Source organism: Portunus trituberculatus, chromosome 21 (genome assembly GCF_017591435.1).
Source record: "Portunus trituberculatus isolate SZX2019 chromosome 21, ASM1759143v1, whole genome shotgun sequence".
Lineage (NCBI taxonomy): Eukaryota > Metazoa > Arthropoda > Malacostraca > Decapoda > Portunidae > Portunus > Portunus trituberculatus.
In genome coordinates, this window is record NC_059275.1 from 18,287,676 (window position 1) to 18,307,845 (window position 20,170).

At 38.8% G+C, this 20,170-nt stretch overlaps 1 protein-coding gene across 1 annotated transcript; it reads left to right on the plus strand.

Moving 5' to 3' along the window:
- Positions 1 to 5,891: 5,891 nt before the first annotated feature.
- On the plus strand, positions 5,892 to 19,567 carry LOC123506954 (ER membrane protein complex subunit 1-like). The gene is made up of 17 exons (XM_045259403.1): positions 5,892 to 6,039; positions 7,356 to 7,474; positions 7,795 to 7,966; positions 8,542 to 8,694; positions 9,259 to 9,451; positions 9,652 to 9,777; positions 10,058 to 10,253; positions 10,521 to 10,634; positions 13,495 to 13,664; positions 14,018 to 14,173; positions 14,463 to 14,600; positions 14,749 to 14,904; positions 15,086 to 15,275; positions 15,536 to 15,684; positions 15,805 to 16,011; positions 16,283 to 16,481; positions 16,947 to 19,567. The coding sequence occupies exons 1-17, from the start codon at positions 5,942 to 5,944 to the stop codon at positions 17,105 to 17,107; spliced, it is 2,697 nt and encodes an 898-aa protein (XP_045115338.1). The 5' UTR covers positions 5,892 to 5,941; the 3' UTR covers positions 17,108 to 19,567.
- Positions 19,568 to 20,170: the final 603 nt, after the last annotated feature.

Consider the following 20,170-nt stretch of genomic DNA (forward strand, 5'->3'; position numbering starts at 1 on the left):
ATTTTATTTTTATTTATTTTTTTTTTTTATTTTTTTTTTTTTTGTGTGTGTGTGTGTAATCAATACTGCATACACTAATACCATTGATGTATGTACATATTCATATGGAATATATATATATATATATATATATATATATATATATATATATATATATATATATATATATATATATATATATTTATTTATTTATTTATTTATTTATTTATTTATTTATTTATTTATTTATTTATTTATTTATTTATATATATATATATATATATATATATATATATATATATATATATATAGAGAGAGAGAGAGAGAGAGAGAGAGAGAGAGAGCTGGGAAAAGGTGTTTTTGTTTGAGGGAGGATCATTTGTTTTTAATTAATTTGGTTGTTTTGAATGCTTTATCGGCGTTGGTGGGTGTGAGAAAGAGGTGAGCCTAGAAGGGAGAGTGAGTTGGCCGTGCGTGTGCGTACGTACGGCTTTCACTAGCAGCTATAGAGTTATAGTGTTGACCAAGATAGAGAATCACTACCTTGGTGCTGGCGACAGTGAGAAACGAGCCGGAAGTATTATAATTAATCCAACGTACTTTATGCAATGAAGAAAATATATTACTTTTTTTAATAAATAATAGTAATAAGTGATAATATAAAGTCGCAAATGTGATGATGGAAGTGTAGTAGCTACATACATACGTCTAGGTATGTGTACCTACCATTCAGTGTTAGCATGACTAAATTAGTATTCCTTTTCTGATTTCTTCCAGTTGTCTCCTTCTTCTCTTCCATTATTCCTTTCTCCTCCTCATCCCCCCCGCATCTCTCTCTCTCTCTCTCTCTCTCTCTCTCTCTCTCTCTCTCTCTCTCTCTCTCTCTACTGTTTAACGAGCACTTCTCTTAATAGGCTATTACCTCACTGCACCTCTTTTCTGTCTTCCTTCTACAAAACTTTTTGATATACAACTAGAAACAATGATAATGACTTATTCTATTTGATATGTTTATGCCTTGTTATATTTTGTTCAGTGTATAGCATAATAATTAGAATGAGTGCATTGTGGGTTGTCGCCTCGCCCAGCACATCTGAGGTGAGAGGGAAAAATGGGGCCGTGGGCCCCTGGCGCCAGACGGCAAGATTATTTTGAAACAAGAAGTAACTTTGAGAATAAATGTGTGCGGCTGGTGCCTGATAACATCACGTGGATAACATGGACACGCTGATCAGGACGGTGACACGGACCGCGGCTGCACGTGTGTATTGGTGCAAGCTTTGTGCCTGGCTGGGAGGGCCAAGAGTCGCTGCTAATGACGGCCAACAACGCTAATATTGGTAAGTGATCCTCCCTCCCACACAATACTTGTCCAGTTAGGGGAGCTTGGACAATGTCTTGTTATAATAGGTTGTAATTTTTATAATATTTCTCGTAATAATTTCTTGCCGCCCACGCGGACGGTCAAGTGACACTAGTGAGAGGTGGAGACCGCCGCGACCATCACCATTCTGCCTTCATCACACCAAAACCTGCCAATGACAGCTGATTGACTGATAGATTGATTGTCTTGTTGATAGATTAACTGACTGACTGACTATCTGACTAACCTACCAACTGACTGGCTGACTCACTATCTGGTTGACTGACTGACTATCTGGCTGATTGATTTTCTTACTGACTATCTGGCTAACTGGTTGGCTGACTGACTGACGGCGCCGGCCATGGGCACGAAAAAGCACCGTGGGAACGGCACAACAAGGTTGGAGGGCGATAAGAAGTGTAGGTACTGAAGGAGGTGTGTGGTGCACGTGCCCGGGCGCGAGTATGCACATGCAGCGACCTAACAAGTGTGTAGAGAACCCACTGAAGATAGACAGATAAGCGGGTAATTTGAGAGGTTGATAGATAGGTAAGTGGACAGTTAGATAAGTAAACAGATGGATAGGTAGCCAGATAGATAAGTAAATAAATTCATTTATAAATAAGAAGATAGATGTGTATGTAGATAGAAAAATGTATATATTCCTCTACTTATTATAATTTCACCCTTGTTTATTGTCAGAAATACCCGCTTATCAGGGGAAAGAAATAGAGAATGAAAAATTATATAGCCTGCCTTTTAAGCACCTCGTTTCTTGTCCCGCGGGAGCTGCAAACATTCGTCGTACGTACAACTAGATACCATTTAATATTTACTGCTTTTACAAATAACCATAACTGGACACGATAACGAAAAGAAAGATGTCACAATAACCAATAAATCGATATGTAGTATTTGTACAAGTATAGTATCTCATAAAGATTAAATTTAGTAATAGATAGTTATCATAGATATTTATACTATACACACGTACTGCCCTTCACAGACATACCTTCTGAAGTTCTACAGTACTACGGTTTGAAGCGGCAGTAGTGGTTTACTGGTGCTGGTGGTAATAGTGGTGGTGGACTATACGGACCCTCCCACACACAAACCTACCACACACACACACACACACACACACACACACACACACACACACACAGCCATAGATACTCAAAAGATACCCATATATACCGAAAACACTCATAAACCCCCCCAAACATATCAACAACATGCTTACACACACACACACACACACACACACAATTGAAGTGTTGCTATATTACTGACTCTTTTCAGCAGCACCAAGCACCAAACGCAACCCTCCACACTGCCTAATCTTCGTCTGTTTAAGGTATCTATAAGGCCATTCACTTACTTTTACATATGAGAGTGAAAACAGTGGGCAAATATTACAAAGGTGATAGGTATAACGACTGTTATTGAAGCAATTGAGGCGTCAGTATTAAGCGCTGATATTTGCTTCCCTCACTTACCGTAAGCCAAACATGTGTCAGAATGCAGCCAGTAGTCTAGCATTTCATATCCCGTGGTCAAAAAATTCGCTATATAGCTTAATTTTGGTGTGGTGAGATGATAAAGGCAACAAATCGGGTTCGCGCCACCGGTGTTCCCGGATGTTGCCACCCTCCTAGGTCCCCCAGCCATCCCCCCTTACAACTGGCAGCCTGTGGGGTCAAATATTTTTTTCATATAATTCCTAACGATAATATTACGCTTCCATGGTTTGTTTTTATGGTTTCTATAAATGTTTCGTTGTGTTTGAAGTGTGTTCCGCGGCTTTGTTTAGTAAATATGTAGCGTTTAGTGGTGTTTTATGGCGTATGTTAGTCTTTTTAACGGTAAAAAATATCCATTTCCCATTTGAAGGTTTTTATTTCAAGGTATAACTGGATCTTTATGATATCAAAGAATCGCCTATGCTCTTTTAAGTGTGAAATCAATCTTTTGGGTGAAATGTGTGGACTTTGAAATGGTGTTTGGTGCTGTTATACAAAACTCTTATTTTTCTTTATTTTATTTGCTCTCGTTTTTTATTCTCGGTCTAAATCGCTGTAGAATGCCTTAAAAGATAGGTCAGACTCCGTGAAATGTGTTAAGATAGTCGCCAAGGGAAAATGAATTGACTTTATAGGACGTTTTAGCTGAGTTATAAGTGAAATTTTTTTTTTTTTTTTTTACTTTTAACGTACCTATTTTTTTTTTTTTTTTTTTTATAAACGAATTAGGTTGGAGATGGTTTGATGTTTGAAATGTTCATTTAAGTATTTATGACATCATAAAATATCAAGCATTCGGCCGTGGCTTTGTTTTTTCTATAAGTCAATTTTGAAGTTATTTACGTAATTTAGACGAGTCACCGCTGTTCCCATTCTCTCTGATGACCCCAATCCAGGTGGTGACTCATCATAGCCCCGGCCTGGCGCCTCTCTTCCAACCCCCCAGTTCGTCAATATTTTGCCTAATAACTAGTGATTTCTACGTGTTTTCGTGTGTTTCTAGGCTCAGGTGTATAGATTTTAGTAGTAGAAGGAAGAAGAAAGGAGAAATAAAGGAGGATAAAGAGAAAGGGAGGAGGAAGAGGAGGAGCATCTAAGCCACAATACTTAAGTCACCCTCCAGTTCCTCATATTTTGTCTAATAAATAGTGTTTTGACGTGTTTCTAGGCTCAGACGTGTAGATAGAAGCAATAGAAGGAAGAAGAAAGAGAAACAAAGGAGGAGGACGAAGAAGAAAGAAGAAATAACTAGAGGCGGAATAGGAGAGGCGACCAAGCTGTAATATTCAGGAAAGTGTCCCTTTTAATCTTAACGTTCTTTATAATGCACTTTGTTGGTTTTGGAATATATTTGGGATGTTTTAAGTATGCTCAGTGGTGTTGCAGGATGCTTGTGATCTTATAGGTATGTTTTGGGTGCATTTGGTGTGTTTTCAGTGTGTTTTAGATCTTTTAGGTATACTTTACGTACCTTGAGGGTGATGTGGAGGTGTGTTTGAGTATTTGAATGTTTTGAGTGTGTTTTAGGAGTATTTAGAGATGTTGCATGCTGTTTTGAATATGTTTTGGGCTAGTTTTGAGTGTTTTAAGTGGTGTGGATGTGTTGTAGGATTTTTTGGATGTGTGTGGGGATTATTGGAGTATGTAATGGTTGTTTCTGGTGAGTTTTGTGCGTTTGGAGGCATGTTGAGTTATTGCATGGTGTTTTTAGTGTGTTTTGTGATGTTATTGAGCTTTTGAATTTGCTTGGGTGTGTATGGGTTGTCGCGGGGTGTGTATAGGAGTGATTTTTTGTGTTTGGTGCTTTTAGTAGGATTTCAGGCCCTGAACTGGCCCCCTCACTGTGTAAGAGGGAAAAACTGGCTTTCCAAAACACATGGGAAAATGTCTTCAAACTTCCCTCTTAAATGAAGTCAAGTCATAGGAGGTCGGAAGTAGAGAAGCAGGTAGCAAGTTCCAGAGTTTACCAGAGAAAGGTATGAATGATTAAGAGCACTGATTAACTATTTCATTAGAGAGGTGGACAGAATAAGGGTAAGAGGGTAAGAGGAAGAAGAAAACCTCGTTCAGTTAGGATGGGGGGAGGAGGGGAGGCATGCATGCAGTTAGCAAGATCAGAAGAGCAGTTACAATGAAAAATGGTTTGTTCACTCTTGCGTTCACCCGCAACAACGATCAAGACGAGGTCGGACAGGTATTTACTGTAGAATGATGACGACAGATGATTGATTTTTACATTTTCAGTAGTAGTATGTTAATTTTTTTCATTACGTTTAGGTTGTTGTCGGAAAGTACCTGATTGATTGATTGATACATTTATTGTTGTATTGATAATTAAATACAATACAACAAAGGAGGAGGATGGATCTTACCACCTACCCCCTGGGCAAAGACAAGGTTAAAGTATCAAAAATATAAAAAGACAGTATACATAACAAAAATACAAGTACTTAAATAAATAAATGCAGATATTGCACACCTTATATTGCATGAACATCCTACAGTCTGAGCGAACTGAGGATATTCCTTGAGTATACCCCTGAGAATGGTTGAGTCTAGATGGTCAATGAGGCTATAGAAGTCATGTTGACTTTGCAGCCTAAATTCAACAATGATAGGACATTCCATGATATAGTGACGCAGAGTGTGTCCCCTTGGTGCCTGTAATTCACTCAAAACCACTCCTCTGATGTTTTATATATTAATTAACCATTATTCTAGTGACAGATTGAAAACATCGCTTCATTATTATTATGAAAAAAACTCTTGAGAACCTGACTAAATATTTGTGTAGCTTTTGAAAAATAGTAGGAAGGAGAGAGCAAAGCGCTTCATGAAAGCGTCAGAATGATGCAGCCTCCACTCCTTGCTTTTGTTGTTTCTTGCATTGCTTCTTCCTAGCTATCATATTGCTTCTGCTTTCTCATTCCATCTTACCTATCTGTTGTTAAATTTTTCATTGGATTCTCAAAATGGTGAGGCGTCCCGTTGTGGCGACAGGAAGGTCCATCACCAGTACCGTCCCTACCCCCGGTGGATTCCCCCAGTCCCCAAGGCGGCGGTCTGTTGACACATCATGGCTGCGCGGGCCACGGCGCTGGGCCTTCTGGTGTGTTTCGCCGCATTGGGACTAACTTTTGCACTATATGAAGATCAGATAGGGAAGTTTGATTGGTAAGTGTGTCGCGATACCTAGTGGGGATAGTCTAAAGCAGGTGGTACTCGGAGAGAGGCGCCGATGCTGTCATGAGGCACTGCGCTGACCTGGCTTGGCTTCTTGTGCTAATGCTGACCTATTGATACGACTTCACATGTTCCCTTCCCTGTATTGTGCGAAGGCTGCTGGTGTATCAGTGTGGCAGGCAGTGTGATGGGCTAATCTCTGTCCCTTGGGAATACAGCGTTACCATTACGGGTGACTGGTGGATGACACTTGGCTCTCTTGACACGAGTGGTGAGAAAAGTGGTATTTCCAACTTTGTACATGTATTGTGTGTATAGCGCCGATGTATAGCGTACGGGAGCAGCGTGGTGCCTCATCTCTGTCCTGTTCCCTTAGCCAGTGGACTTCCTGGCGCTGGGGAGCAGGCACAGGACGCTACACTACTGATGCGCCACCAGTAATAATACAAGATTCTAAACAAATTCAATAAGAAATTTTAAAGGAGCATCATTGATAGCATATTGAGATAATATTGAAATAACATTAGCAATTTTCATCTGAGGGTTAAATTAGGTTCAGATAAATACCATTAATTAAATTGTAGATCCCTGCATTGTATAGGTTATGATTATTCAGAAATGAAAAATCAGTCTCAAAGTTAGTGGTTTAGGTAAGGAGGAGGAATCAGTTGTACCAGTGATTGTTGCTTGAGAAGTACAATTTGTGGTAAAAGGTGGGAGGGAAATGCTGTGGAACAATGGCTACATTATATTAATATAAGTATAAATAAATAAGTATAAGTATAAATAAACAAAGATAATGATGGTCTGCCAAGAGTCATGCATGTCCACACCAAGGCAAGTCAGACATCCGACTGTGGAGGTGACCCAGGAAGCAGGTGCCAGCGAGGCATAATGGCTTACAGCGGGGGACACAGGGAGGCGAGGCTTCCCCAGGCCACATGTCAGATCCCAGAGGCGCCAACGCAGCATCTGGTCAGATAGGCACGGCAATTGGAATGTGTGGGCGGCCGCATGGTGTGGAAAGTTGGCGTCTCACTACACAGTAGACATCTGCTGATGTGATAATTACTCCCAGTGAGGTTTGAACCACTAGAATGGTTTGTACTGGATTTGAGGTTATTATGAACCTTCCAATGACCAAGCTGTGACCTTACTCAATGTCTCCCCATGTGTCTAACAACACAGGAGCCAGTCACAGCCTGCCCAAGTCTAAATTCTATAATAACTGCAAATATTCAATGGTGTGATGTCCAGAGGTGAAGTGGCTCCTGGACCAGGCTTGAGTTGTGTGGTTTCCTCCGCAGGGTGCAGCAGTATGTGGGTGTGGTTACTCATGCTGTGTTTGACGAGTCCAGTGTGCCAGCCCGGAGAATCATTGTGGCCACGGCCCAAAATGTCTTGGCTGCTCTCTCCACAAAAAATGGTAAGGCAACAGTGTCATCAATGTGCTATTTTACTTTACAGTATTTTGAAAGATGCTTCAGAGGACATGCTATAGAGTAGATTGCAAAGGTGGTAGACAAATTTCTTGAACGTCTTCCTCAGAGAGATACAATACAACATAAGATCACGTAGTACATGTATAACTTGCCAGTGGCTGGTATGATAAATTGTAAACTATCAGGTCTTATAGAATAAGAAAAATAAAAAGTTATTTATTTTAGTGAGACTTAAAAGATGATTTTTTTATTTGCCAAAAATTTTCAAGAACTACAAAATTTAAGTGTTATTGAATGTTTTCAGGAGAGATAGTGTGGAGGCACATTCTGGAATCCTCAGACACTGGTAAGGTTGACCTCTTGGTGAGTGAAGGGCCTCAGGTCACCACCATTGCTGGTAATTTGCTTCGCAGTTGGGATGTCATTTCCGCAGCCCTTGTTGAAGAGATCCAGCTGGACCACACACCAGCAGCAGGGTGAGCATGTGGTGAGCTGGTCTGCTCGCTGAAAGCCATCTTCAGCTATATAGTTAGGGGAGGCCACACTCCATTGTTGTTCTGTTATAAGACTGCAATCTGATAGTAACTATGGTTGTCATAGGCAAAGCTTATCTACAAGCCTGACCTGTTGCTCCCTCCCTTCTTCATGGAGCAGTTGTTTGGTTACTCATTTTCCTGCCACTCCCCAATGACTTTTATTCAACTTGAGTACCAGATGATCTTGTATCTTTGTTTCCCCAAAAAGGCCAGGAAAGTGTTGTTCATTGTCCAGAGGTTATACATTCATCAGAAGTGTTGGAAATTGAATTTAATTGTTCTGATTCACTTGGAAATATAGATGAATGTAGCTTACACTGCTCATAGTTTTCCTGATACGTATTCTGCAGTAGTGCTATTCTTTTTATAACATATATGTATGCATTTAGCAAAATTTTTTTTTTGCTTAAATTTGAAAGAAAATTACGAATAAATTTTTTATATGATAAGGTTTGAAAATGACAGGGAATGTTGAGAGTACAATGATGAACTAACCCAGGTCTGTGTCTACTCAGAGTCCTGCAGCGTGGTGTGAGTCTTGGTGACAGTGAGCTGGTTCTAGTGGAGGTGATGGTGGGATCAGTGGCACTCACCACATTGGACCGCTCGTCAGGGGCCACGCTGGACCAGGAGACATTTGCTGTGCCCTGGCTAACAACAGACACCAGGTGAATCGTATGTTATTTAACAAAGGAGCCATCAGAATATTAGGTGATCTGCATCTAACTTTGAATGTTACACTGTATATAAGCACAAAAAAGAAATAGAGGACATGTGTAACAGTTGTAACTACCTTATGTTCCCTCTCACTTGGCCTAATGAAGTGCTTGGCTGATGGTGATAGTAGGTTTTGTGGTGCCCTAGTTGACAAATGCCTGTTTTAAATAGCATTGCTGTACACAATGCTATTTCAAAGTAATTACTCTTTTGGTACTGGATTTCTGTAATCACTCTATTTAACAAACATTATGCACTAATGACTTGGTGGTATCTGTACTAATTCTGTTTCATAACAGTGCCATAGATGAATATGATCCTAATATATTCCTGTCCACTTGGCATAGTTGTTTCTGTAGTGTCAGGTCTGTTAAAGATTGTGAATACAAGGCTCATGCTGGTAACATTTGGAATAAGATTGATTTTGGTGATGGATAGTATATAATGAAATAAATCCCTTTAGTATACATATTATTTTTGCTCACCATCTCTTCCTCTGCCATTGTTTTCACAAGATGTGCCTGTGGTGACAAGACCTTGGTGTGTGTGGATGTGTCTGTTGGCTTGCTGTTTGTGCTGCCACTGACTGCCAATTCCCCAACCTTCAAATCTCAGCCTCTGACCTCCATTGGTCTGCAGCAGAGTGAAAATGCTCCAGAGGTGCATCTTCAGAGGGTATCAGGCTCTCCTAGTCACATGGTTATTCAGGTACAGGTCTTTGTGTCGTTTTGTTTGAAAATTGAACATTTTATAGAGCAATTAATTTTCTCAATATTAATGTCACAATAGTACAGTTACAGCAAGACAATTTTATTGTTTTATTAGTGGTGAATACTGATGTGGTCAAAAGAGCCAAGAATGTTAATGTTATTGGTATATTTTCTATATATCTCTCCATCTATACACAGGTTGCAGAGTCAAGGAAGCTCATTCACTTGCATGAGAGTGAGCTGCATCTGGTGAGAGATCTAAGTGGGAGCAGAGCCTCAGCTATTGCTGATAGTGTGCTCTATACTGTCATGCAGACTGGAAGGGTGAGCAACAATTGCTATTAATTACTATTGTTATTCTCTCTCTCTCTCTCTCTCTCTCTCTCTCTCTCTCTCTCTCTCTCTCTCTCTCTCTCTCTCTCTCTCTCTCTCTCTCTCTCTCTCTCTCTCTCTCTCTCTCTCTCATATTTGTCGATATCATTTATAGTTATTCAATATGTCGAGAAACAAAATATTGCATTGTAGTTCCTGTTTTTGATATATTTTAGTATTGTATTGGTAATGCTTTTGTTAATCTCCTCCTATCTTCTCACCATGCTTGTAGCTGGTGACCATTGGTGCTGTGGAGATGGAGTCTGGTGAGGACTTGGGGGAGCAGGGTGTGGTGGTGGAGCTGCCTCTACAGTCTGGCTCTGTGCTTTCCCTTGATGTGCACCGCTTTGAACGTCGTGATGGAGGAATGGCTCTCCGGGCGTTTGTCACCTGCTCAGACCACGCCTTGCATCTCATCAGCAGTGCAGGTACTGCCATGAAGGTGCAGGTTTCTGAAGGGCACAACTTCCTGATTTAATTACCTAACCAGACTGACAGTATAGTATAGAACTTACTGTTAATTCTTCACATTTATTGTTTATTTATCTGTTGATGTGGTGAGTCACTGAACAAGTGCTTTATGATGTCTCCTGTTTTATGATTCCATCCCTTTTGGCATGTCACTTGCCAAAAATACTAGTTTGACATGTTATCTCATTAGGGTGAATTCAGTACAGAGAGTTGTGTTGGTTCAGGTGTGGTGTGGTCCAGGGAGGAGGCTCTGGCGTCTGTCATTGCTGCTGAGGCGGTGGATCTGCCGGTGGATGGTGCCAATATTAACTACCACGACAAACTGCCGCCCCTCACAGGTACTGCAACTGTGTGTGTGTGTGTGTGTGTGTGTGTATGTGTGTCTGTGTGTCTATGCATGTGCATGTGAGCATGAATGTGTGTGACCATGTGCCTATGTTTGTCTGTGTTTACTTGTGGCTGTGTATACATTTTATATATATATATATATATATATATATATATATATATATATATATATATATATATATATATATATATATATATATATATATATATATATATATATACAGGCAACCTGCTTAAGGGTTACGTTCCTAAAAAACCTTCGTTAAGCGAATTTTCGTTAAGCGAACCAATTATAACATGATTAACCCCTGACTTGAGCTTCCATTGAGAGTAAATAAAGCGAGAGTGCATCATAGTACAGTAAAAGGTTTAATGAAAGTTAAAATTATGAAGTTAAACATTTAAGCAGTTTAATTTAAGACTAAGTCATTATAATGTACACTAATGTATGTATGTAAGTAACTTTATAATGTTGATGATCTTCAATTTATGAAGGGAGGGAGAGTGGAGCGAGAAATGTGCTAGCTGGCAACCTGTAGAATGTAAACAAAGGGCGCATCATTGTACCGCATACAAAACTTATGTACCACATTTCCACAATGCTTTTCATTTTATCCATTGCAGAGTCACGAGTTCAGGTGGTTCTTTTAGCTTGCAAGGAAGATATGATCTCACCAGCCTTCTTAATAGAGTCTGCTGACTTGAAAATGGTAGACAGTAGATGGAGTCAAGCCATGGTGGCTATTAGTTTTCTCGCCTCTCTCATGTCTATGAATAATATCCAGCTTCACTTTGAGAGTAAGAGACTTCTTGGTCTTCTTAGCAACGCTAGGCGACATTGCAGGGCATTTTGGTGGCATGTAGAGCGAGGGAAGACGAGCTGCTGCTGACGCTGTTATTTTTTTTAACTAGGGGAGTGAGTGGTGTGTGTTTTGTCCACGAGAGGCGCTGGTGTATTCAAAAGCCTGTCGACTTGCATGATAAGGCGGGGCTCTCAAACTTGGAAAAAATTACTCGGATAAAATTTCTTTAAAGCGAGTTTGGTGTTCATTAAACGAGCAGATTGTAGTAAAAGGAAACCTTCATTGTAGCGAAATTTTTTTGTGTGAACCTTCGTAAAGCAGGGGTTGCCTATATATATATATATATATATATATATATATATATATATATATATATATATATATATATATATATATATATATATATATATATATATATATATATATATATATATATATATATATATATATACTCACTCATTAGTGCATGTGAATATTTTATTTAATTGTAAGAATCAAGTTTAATGATCTGTAAGATTAGATTTTAAACTAAAGGAAAGGTAGATATTGCATTAAGCATTGTGTGTTGGGCACTTCTGCAGGAGAGCTTAGAGAAGGGTGGGATGCTGCAGGGTTGGGAATTAATGTTAGCAATTCTTGATGTGATTATTTTATAGGTAAAGTATTGATTGTTATTTTCATTGAAAATGTGATCAATATCATTATCTATCGGATATTAGATAGTCTTAGATTAGTTGCTTCAAATTTTGATAATTTATTGTAATTCATGGAATATTTATAAAATGTGAAATGCTCATTGATTTGAGTTGATAGGTAGACATGAAATTTGAATATTTTGATACTCTAGATTTTCTTACTACAGCATTATTCACCTTTGGCTGATTTGTTTAGCATCAGCTTCCACATTCTATGAAGAAACAAGTAAGTTCAAAATTTTGTTAGATTTACATGCAGCATTGGCCTGTATTGTTGATTATGCCTGCGTAAGTTGAAATACTTGGAAAGGAAAATGTTTCTTGTTCATATTGCTTTAATGGGGATTGGTAGGTGAAGTAGGCAAGTTGTATGCTCTGATAAGTGTTGAACCTTGTAGAGTAAACACAAGTATTGTTTGAGGCAGGTAACTGTAGGAAGCAGATAGCATAAACAGCAATAGAGAGAGGTATGTAACTTTGTTGGTTTGTTAACAAACATTGATGTGGAGATTTTATCAAGTCTGCTTGTGTGACAAATAGAAGATGGGTAACTTTCCTGCATGGATGCTGGATGCAGTTGAAATGGACACAGAACCTTAATGAAGTAGTTTGACTGATGTAATGGTGATAAGGAAGCTATTTGATATTTATCCTGTTCCTATGCTTATAAATTGGCATTTGTGTGTGTGTGTGTATATATATATATATATATATATATATATATATATATATATATATATATATATATATATATATATATATATATATATATATATATATATATATATATATATATATATATATATATATATATATATATATATATATATATATATATATATATATATATATATATATATATATATATATATATATATATATATATATATATATATATATATATATATATAAGGTGCATTGTGGATTGAAATGTGAGGTGAGGTTGTACTGCTTGCATTGCCTAATCTGTAGGTCCTGTGTCCTTCATCAAGATTGAAAATGTGTCATAGCTAAGACACTTGTGGATTGTGATTGTCATAAGTGTGTCCACTGCTGAGCCTTGGAGCTCCTTCAAATTTGTGGTGCACAATTGGTTACTGACAGTGATGGTTCTCTCTCTCTCTCTCTCTCTCTCTCTCTCTCTCTCTCTCTCTCTCTCTCTCTCTCTCTCTCTCTCTCTCTCTCTCTCTCTCTCTCTCTCTCTCTCTCTCTCTCTCTCTCTCTCTCTCTCTCTCTCTCTCTCTCTCTCTCTCTCTCTCTCTCTCTCTCTCTCTCTCTCTCTCTCTCTCTCTCTCATTTAACATTTCCTGACAGCAGATGTGTCAGTGATAGATGCCGTATTGTTGCCACAGGCTTGATTGGGAGTTTGGTGCATCGGGTGCAGACACAGTGCTCTCAGATCAGCCACTGGTTCAAGTCAGTGGTGGGCAGTGCAGACTCGTTCCAGGAGTCCCTCAACACTCTTAAGAGAGATGAACTAAATCTCCGCAAGTTGCTTGTTGTGGCCTCCAGCAGTGGAAAGGTAGATGCTCTATAATATTGTCACTTCTTGATTTGGAGGTAATTTTTATCCCTTGGATTGTAAGTGATAATCAGAATGAATGGCCATCAATTATTTCTTAGTTCAAAGTTTTAGAACAGTAATGAATTCTATTAAGAATGGATTAGGATTAGAAACATTTCTGTTATGAGATTTAATACATTGTATTTGATCACTTCTTACTCAGTTTGTCTTTCTTTCTGTTATGATTATTTTCATAAACAATGTTACCACCTATCCTTTGTGAATATTTTGCCATTTGAGTATGCAGTTTGAAAAGATTTAAAGTTGATATTTGACAGATATCCTGTAGTAGTAAGGATTTTTCTTCTCAGATTCTAGGCATTGACAGTTGGAATGGAGATGTGGTGTGGAGCATATATGCCCCCCTGCTGGCGCCTCTGCAAGGGAACAAGTTGTTGCTCTACTCACAGCGCACCTCGGCTCACTTTCCCCTCCAGCCTCAGTGTGCTGTAGTTGGGAGACACAAGGTGAGGCTGCTGCTGGGCATTATGTGCAGCTGTAAAGTTGAAGGTTTCATGGTTAGAATGTAGACTGAAGCTTACCATCACTCATGAATTGCCTCACTTTTCAGACTAGGCCAACCAACTCCTGCATTAGTAGTGACATGCCTCTTACCTTTGAGTAAATATTTCAATTGAAAAAGCAGATTTGTATATCTTATTTTCTTACTTATAACAGATTGTAGGTGATAGCCTTCTTTGAACAATTTTAAGTGAAAAGGTAGATCAGTTTACTTTGGTATCTTAATTGTAACAGGTAACAGGTGAAGGCCTTCTGGTGTTGTTCAACCCCATTTCTGGCACCACCATTGGGGAGAGAGGAGGAGTAGTGCCTCTTGGGTACCACCTCTCCCAAGCCTTCCTCATGCACTACCCTGATGACCAGTACCTGAAGGTAAGGCCTCATCTCAGGATACACAAGGGTGAGCCTGAGAGTCTGCGGGAGATGACACAAAAAAATTGTCTCTATATACTTATGGAAGGAAGAAAATATAGACTTATTTGTGTGGAGGCTTTTTGTATCTTCTTGTCTTGACTTGCAGCCTCTCATGTTGGTGGACAAGGAGCTACAGCCTCACATGTTCCCAGCCAGTGGGGAGAAGGTTGTCCTGGAACACAAAGACTCCATCTTTGTTCACCTGGCCCTGGCAGGAAGCAGCACCCTCACTGGCTACACCCTCAGGTTCTCCAGGCCGGGGGTGAGCACCATCATTTTTTATTTTCCTTCCCAGATGCAGCTTAGAACTTTGATCTTTGTTCAGTCATTATAAGATTTGACTCACCATATTTCTCCTGGGTAGATTGAAATCAAACCATTAATAGACTTAACATATAGGCAGAGTATGTTAATAATGCTTTAATCTTGCCCTCATTTTGCAGATGTTGATGCTAAGTGAAGTTTGGACAGTATCCCTCGGGGGAGGACCCATCACGGGGGTGCATGGGAAATTAGTGGCAGAAAAGGTGCACTCCCCAGGACGGGTGTTGGCAGACCGCTCGGTGCTGTACAAGTATGTCAACCCTAACCTGGCTGTGGTCACCACACAGGGCTATGACCACATCAACAAAAGTGAGTCTCTTAATTAATTTATGCCTTTTAAATTTTTCAAGAGAGGAGCCTTGTTTGTAATTCTTGCTCCTTAATGTTCTGTGTGTGGAAAGTATGGGACGGATGAAAGCAATAAAGAAAACAGACTACTGTACTCCCTGTAGCAAGGCCTGGGATTGGCTGGCCTTATCTGCCTGTGTTCCAGGAGTGACTTTTAACTTCAAGCATATATCAGTGAATCAAGTGATAATGTTTAATAATTTTTTAATTCCATATTTCAGACACAATGAATCTGTACCTGATAGACACGGTGACCGGAGCTGTGATTGAGTCTGTCTCGCACAAGAAGGTGTCTGGACCGCTCCATATTGTTCACTCAGAGAACTGGGTTGTTTACACATTCTTCAATGATAAATACCGACGATTCGAAGTGAGTCACTGGCAATGCCTTGTTTTATGCAATTCCCTTATCTGGTAATGTTAGTTATTTGATTGATATTTTTTTTTATTGTAAATGCTGGAAGGTAGATGAATATTTTTACATTTACAGGTGACATCCTTGGAGTTATTTGAGGGCTTGAATCAGGCTAATGCCACAGCCTTTTCTTCATTTGGAGGGCGGGCAACTCCCCCAATCCTTGAGCGGCAGTCCTACATCATGCCTGTGGGTGTCCAGGCGGCCACCCACACCACTACAGAGAAAGGCATCACCACCAAATTCATCCTGTTTGCTCTGCAGTCTGGGAACGTGCTCCAGGTGTGCCATTGAGTGTCATGTTGAAGGTTCTGTGAATGAACTGAATGGAAGGGCGTCATTTAGAATATCGTTCAAGTCTACGTAACCTTAGAAAATTGTATCTTGTAGTCAATCTTGTAGTCAATCATGTCATATCCTAAATGCCACAGAGCTGTTTTGACTGCTGACCCTGGAGTTCTGAATGTCCACACTGTGCCTGGAGGACCTGAGACATGTGATGTGTGGCATTCAGTAGACAAAGTTGGTAATATTTTCACGTTGCATACTTCAGATGAACAAGTGGTTCCTGGATCCACGGCGGCCAGTGACAGGAGGCCCACAGGAAGAGGGACTGATGCCTTACATACCAGAACTCCGAATCTCGCCACATGACATGATCACTTACAACCATACACTTCCTCGTGTCTCGGCCATCTACACCGCACCCACTGGGCTGGAGTCTGCTTGTGTTGTTCTTGTGTATGGCTTAGGTTAGTGGTTATTGTTATTTCAAACAAATTAGATATTACAAAAATGTTATGTAGGAAATTAGTGGTCATTGCTTGACATTAGCAGTTTCACTTTAGACAATGCCATTGATTTTGGATATATGTGAGTTTTGTGACCAACCAAGATGCTCACAGTTGGACAACTCACGTGCTTTTCATTCTCACTGTAACCATTCTTTTGTTGATGTCTCCTTTGCTTGTAGTGGAATGAATCCATGCTGCTGTGTGCCTATGGAGCTAATGAAATGTATTTACTTTTTATGTTGAATATTTTGATATTTGCACTAAGGAATGCTTTCTAAGGACTGGAGTGTCCATGGCTAGAGTTGCCTAATGTTTGTCCTTTCTTCACACTGTTCCTTGAAATGGAGTTCCTTGGAATCATCAAAGAAGTGAAATTCATTGTTATATTCTTTGTATCTGAGGTTCTCCATCTTTATTTTTCAGATTTGTTCTACACGCGAATGTTCCCGAGCAAGATGTTTGATGTGTTGAAGGATGACTTTGACCATTACCTCATAGGAGGGGCAGTCTTAGCCCTTGCTGTGGCTGCACTGATAACCAGAAAGTTAGCCCAGAAGAAAGCTCTAAAACAGGCCTGGAAATAGCATTCATCCATAAGTATTTTTCTTACAAAGGAGGCTCTGTATTATATATTATATCACATCCAGTCTTATTGTACCTTTCAGTAGATTCAAGTAGGGTATTTTATTTAGTAATGGAAAGGTGTACTTTTAATAACTTTATTTATTCATTCTTATTATTTTTTAACATCATCCCCCTGTAGGTATGTAGCAAGTCTACCAGTTTGGCATATGGTACAGGGGTCCAAAGTTTCTAACCTATTTGGCTAGATCTCCAACACAACTCACAATAGGCATGGCTTGGGATGATGCTTTCCAAAACCATCCCCTGGCATGTACAAACACATGCTAACATGCTAATCATTCCTCCAATGAGGAATGTATTCATTGTAAATATTCAAGGTATCTGTACATCTGAAAAGACATGTGGTTAATATTGTTTGTAATCTATTGTTTCTGTTGATGATGCAGTTGAGTTTTCAGTAGTTGTCCAGGTTCATTGTTTATTGAATCATGGGCATTTTGTTGATAGAATTGTATTTGTAGTTGTAGCCTACAGTCCCTGACATCAGTAGATTTCATGTGTAAATCTTCAAGTTACCTAGAAACCATTTTTCCTTTAACTTTTCAGGAAATTTTCACAACTTGAAGACAATTTGTGGATTAGTTGTACTTAAAGTCCATCATTGAGTTGAGAGGACAGCGAGTGGTGAGGCAAGTAGACTCTTTGAAGCTGTGGTTGCTACATATTGTAATTGAGTGGGATACTGTGACAGGATTGGAGTGTGGTTATGTACTGTACATCTTGTGGAATATTTATTTTACACTGCAGAGACATTGCACACTCTTCATAGTCTACAGAACTTATTCTTTTAATCAATCTGCAGATTCTAAGAATCGTGAACCACAACCTGCACAGTCCTGTAGCTATAGAGAAGGGATTGTTACTTTTGTCTGTGACTGTACCTTTTCATACACACTAATTCTTTTCCCAAACTGTGTTAAAGAGAAGATGAGATATCAAAATATTTTACTGTCAAGATTTGTGAGCATTTTGAGAAGTTTTATGAATCAGGAGAGCAGTAAATATAAGATATCTTCTTGGATAACTAAGGAGAATTATAGATATTAAGATTGTTGTAAAAAACACTTCACCTTGCGTTTCATTGTCAAACAATGTGTGAACCTGTACTTGTCTTTAATGTTTATTTTGCTGAATTCATATAGTTCACTCAACCTTAGCCCATTAGTGACATGTCATAGAAATGTATTGAGTATACCATAAGTAAGAAATGTTCTGGTAAGATCCCTTTTGAACTTTTTAACACATCCATGCATTGTAGTTCATTCATTTAATTACACAAGATTTATGTAGCTTTGTTTCATATTTTTAGAACAGTGCCATTTCATGCATTTGCATCTACCCTGCCTGGCATGTGCACCAGTGCCTGTACATATACATACAAGTACTAGGACTCTTTAGCTAGGAGAGAGTAATGAAATATGTCCAGTAAATCTATGTAGTATTATGAACATTGCAGAAAAATTTACTTGGTTCAAAAGAATAATGCTGGTGCCTATGGAGGAAGAAATGAGCAAAAACATTATATTCACATTGGCAAAGAATGATAGATACATTTAGAAATACTTTTAGTCAGTTTTTGAAAATTATTATGTGCAATTTCTAATATAGAAATATTAACAAATTTGAAAGGCAGATTATTGAAGCAACATGTTAACAAGATAGACATAATAACATTGTAAATATACTACTACATATTTGTATATTGAGGTAACAATGTATTTTGCTTATGCAAGATCAACAGTATGTATTTGATGTACGTAAATATTTCCACTTCATTGTTGAGACAGATACCAGTATAATTAGGCCATTTTAGCAGATGAGCAGTTAAGGCAGGTTTAGGTTAAATAACTAATGTACAGTAAGATCAGCTGAGTAGTAGAAGTGCTTGATTTTCAATTATGGACAGAGGCAATGACTTTCTGGACTCAAGGCTGCATCAAAGCTATGACTTTTCTATGAACCATATGGATGCAGAGTGTTGTGCATAATTCCATTACAGGATGTATACATAGGGTTTAGAGTTTACACAGCCAGCTTAAGTTTAGGAACAGATTTCATTTTTCATTGTTATGTATATCTAGCATATTATACATGCTATCAAATATGGACAAATGAAGGAGTTAGAATTTGGAACTGTAGTGTCTTGCAGTCAGTGGAGCTTGATGCATTCATGTGCGAGTGTGGTTGAATTTTTAAGGTTTTTAAAAGTGTATCACTCTACCTTAAGTCTTGCTGTTTACGATGACATATATATTTTGTAAACTGTGTCCTAACTTATTTTCTGTGAAGTCGAGGAACACAAGGGTAATGTGGGCATGTGTGTTGCAGGAGGGGTGTCAGCTAGCCTGTGTAGGATGTTTAAATTTTGAAGTTATCGTGTACATAAAATATGAAGTATTCTCTATTTTTCATTCCCATTTTGTAGGAACTGTAATTTTAGAATCATCATAGATTCTTTATATGTATACTTGAATATTGTTTATTAATAGTTAATAGCCAACGGATTATTAATAGGAGCTTCTATTACAATATGAGCAGCCAACAGCTACAAGCACACATTAGAGCCAGAAAAACATTAAAAGTAATAAAGAAACCATGGACCAGAGAGGTGTGATTAAAATTAAAAATGAAAACTGATCCATAAACCTCGTAAAAAAAAAAAAAAAAAAAAAACTAACAATGAATGACGTCAGTGGATATAGAGCGGGGATGGCCCTGTACTTTAAAGTGGTCGCTGCAAGGCGAGAGCTCTGACACTGATGGAGCATAGCTTGCTAAGTTTTGCTACAGTGATAATTATCTATTAGAATCGCTTGAGTCTACACGTCGCTGTAAGGTAATCAGTGAGGAATCCTCTCAACCTTGCTACCTTCCAAATGTCTTTCTTTATGTTCAACACAGAGCTCTGCAGAGCTCCACAAACTGGTGGAATAGGGTCAGATATCCATATAAGGATAGAGATAAAGATCAAATACAGTATCATAAACAGCCAGCAAAGAGTG

Bases quoted from the DNA above. Each gene is read 5' to 3' on its own strand.
- LOC123506954 (XM_045259403.1), top strand. From the start codon at position 5,942: ATGGCTGCGCGGGCCACGGCGCTGGGCCTTCTGGTGTGTTTCGCCGCA. The intron at 7,967-8,541 runs GTGAGCATGTGG...GTGTCTACTCAG, and splicing joins GACCACACACCAGCAGCAGG to AGTCCTGCAGCGTGGTGTGA. The intron at 8,695-9,258 runs GTGAATCGTATG...TGTTTTCACAAG, and splicing joins TGGCTAACAACAGACACCAG to ATGTGCCTGTGGTGACAAGA.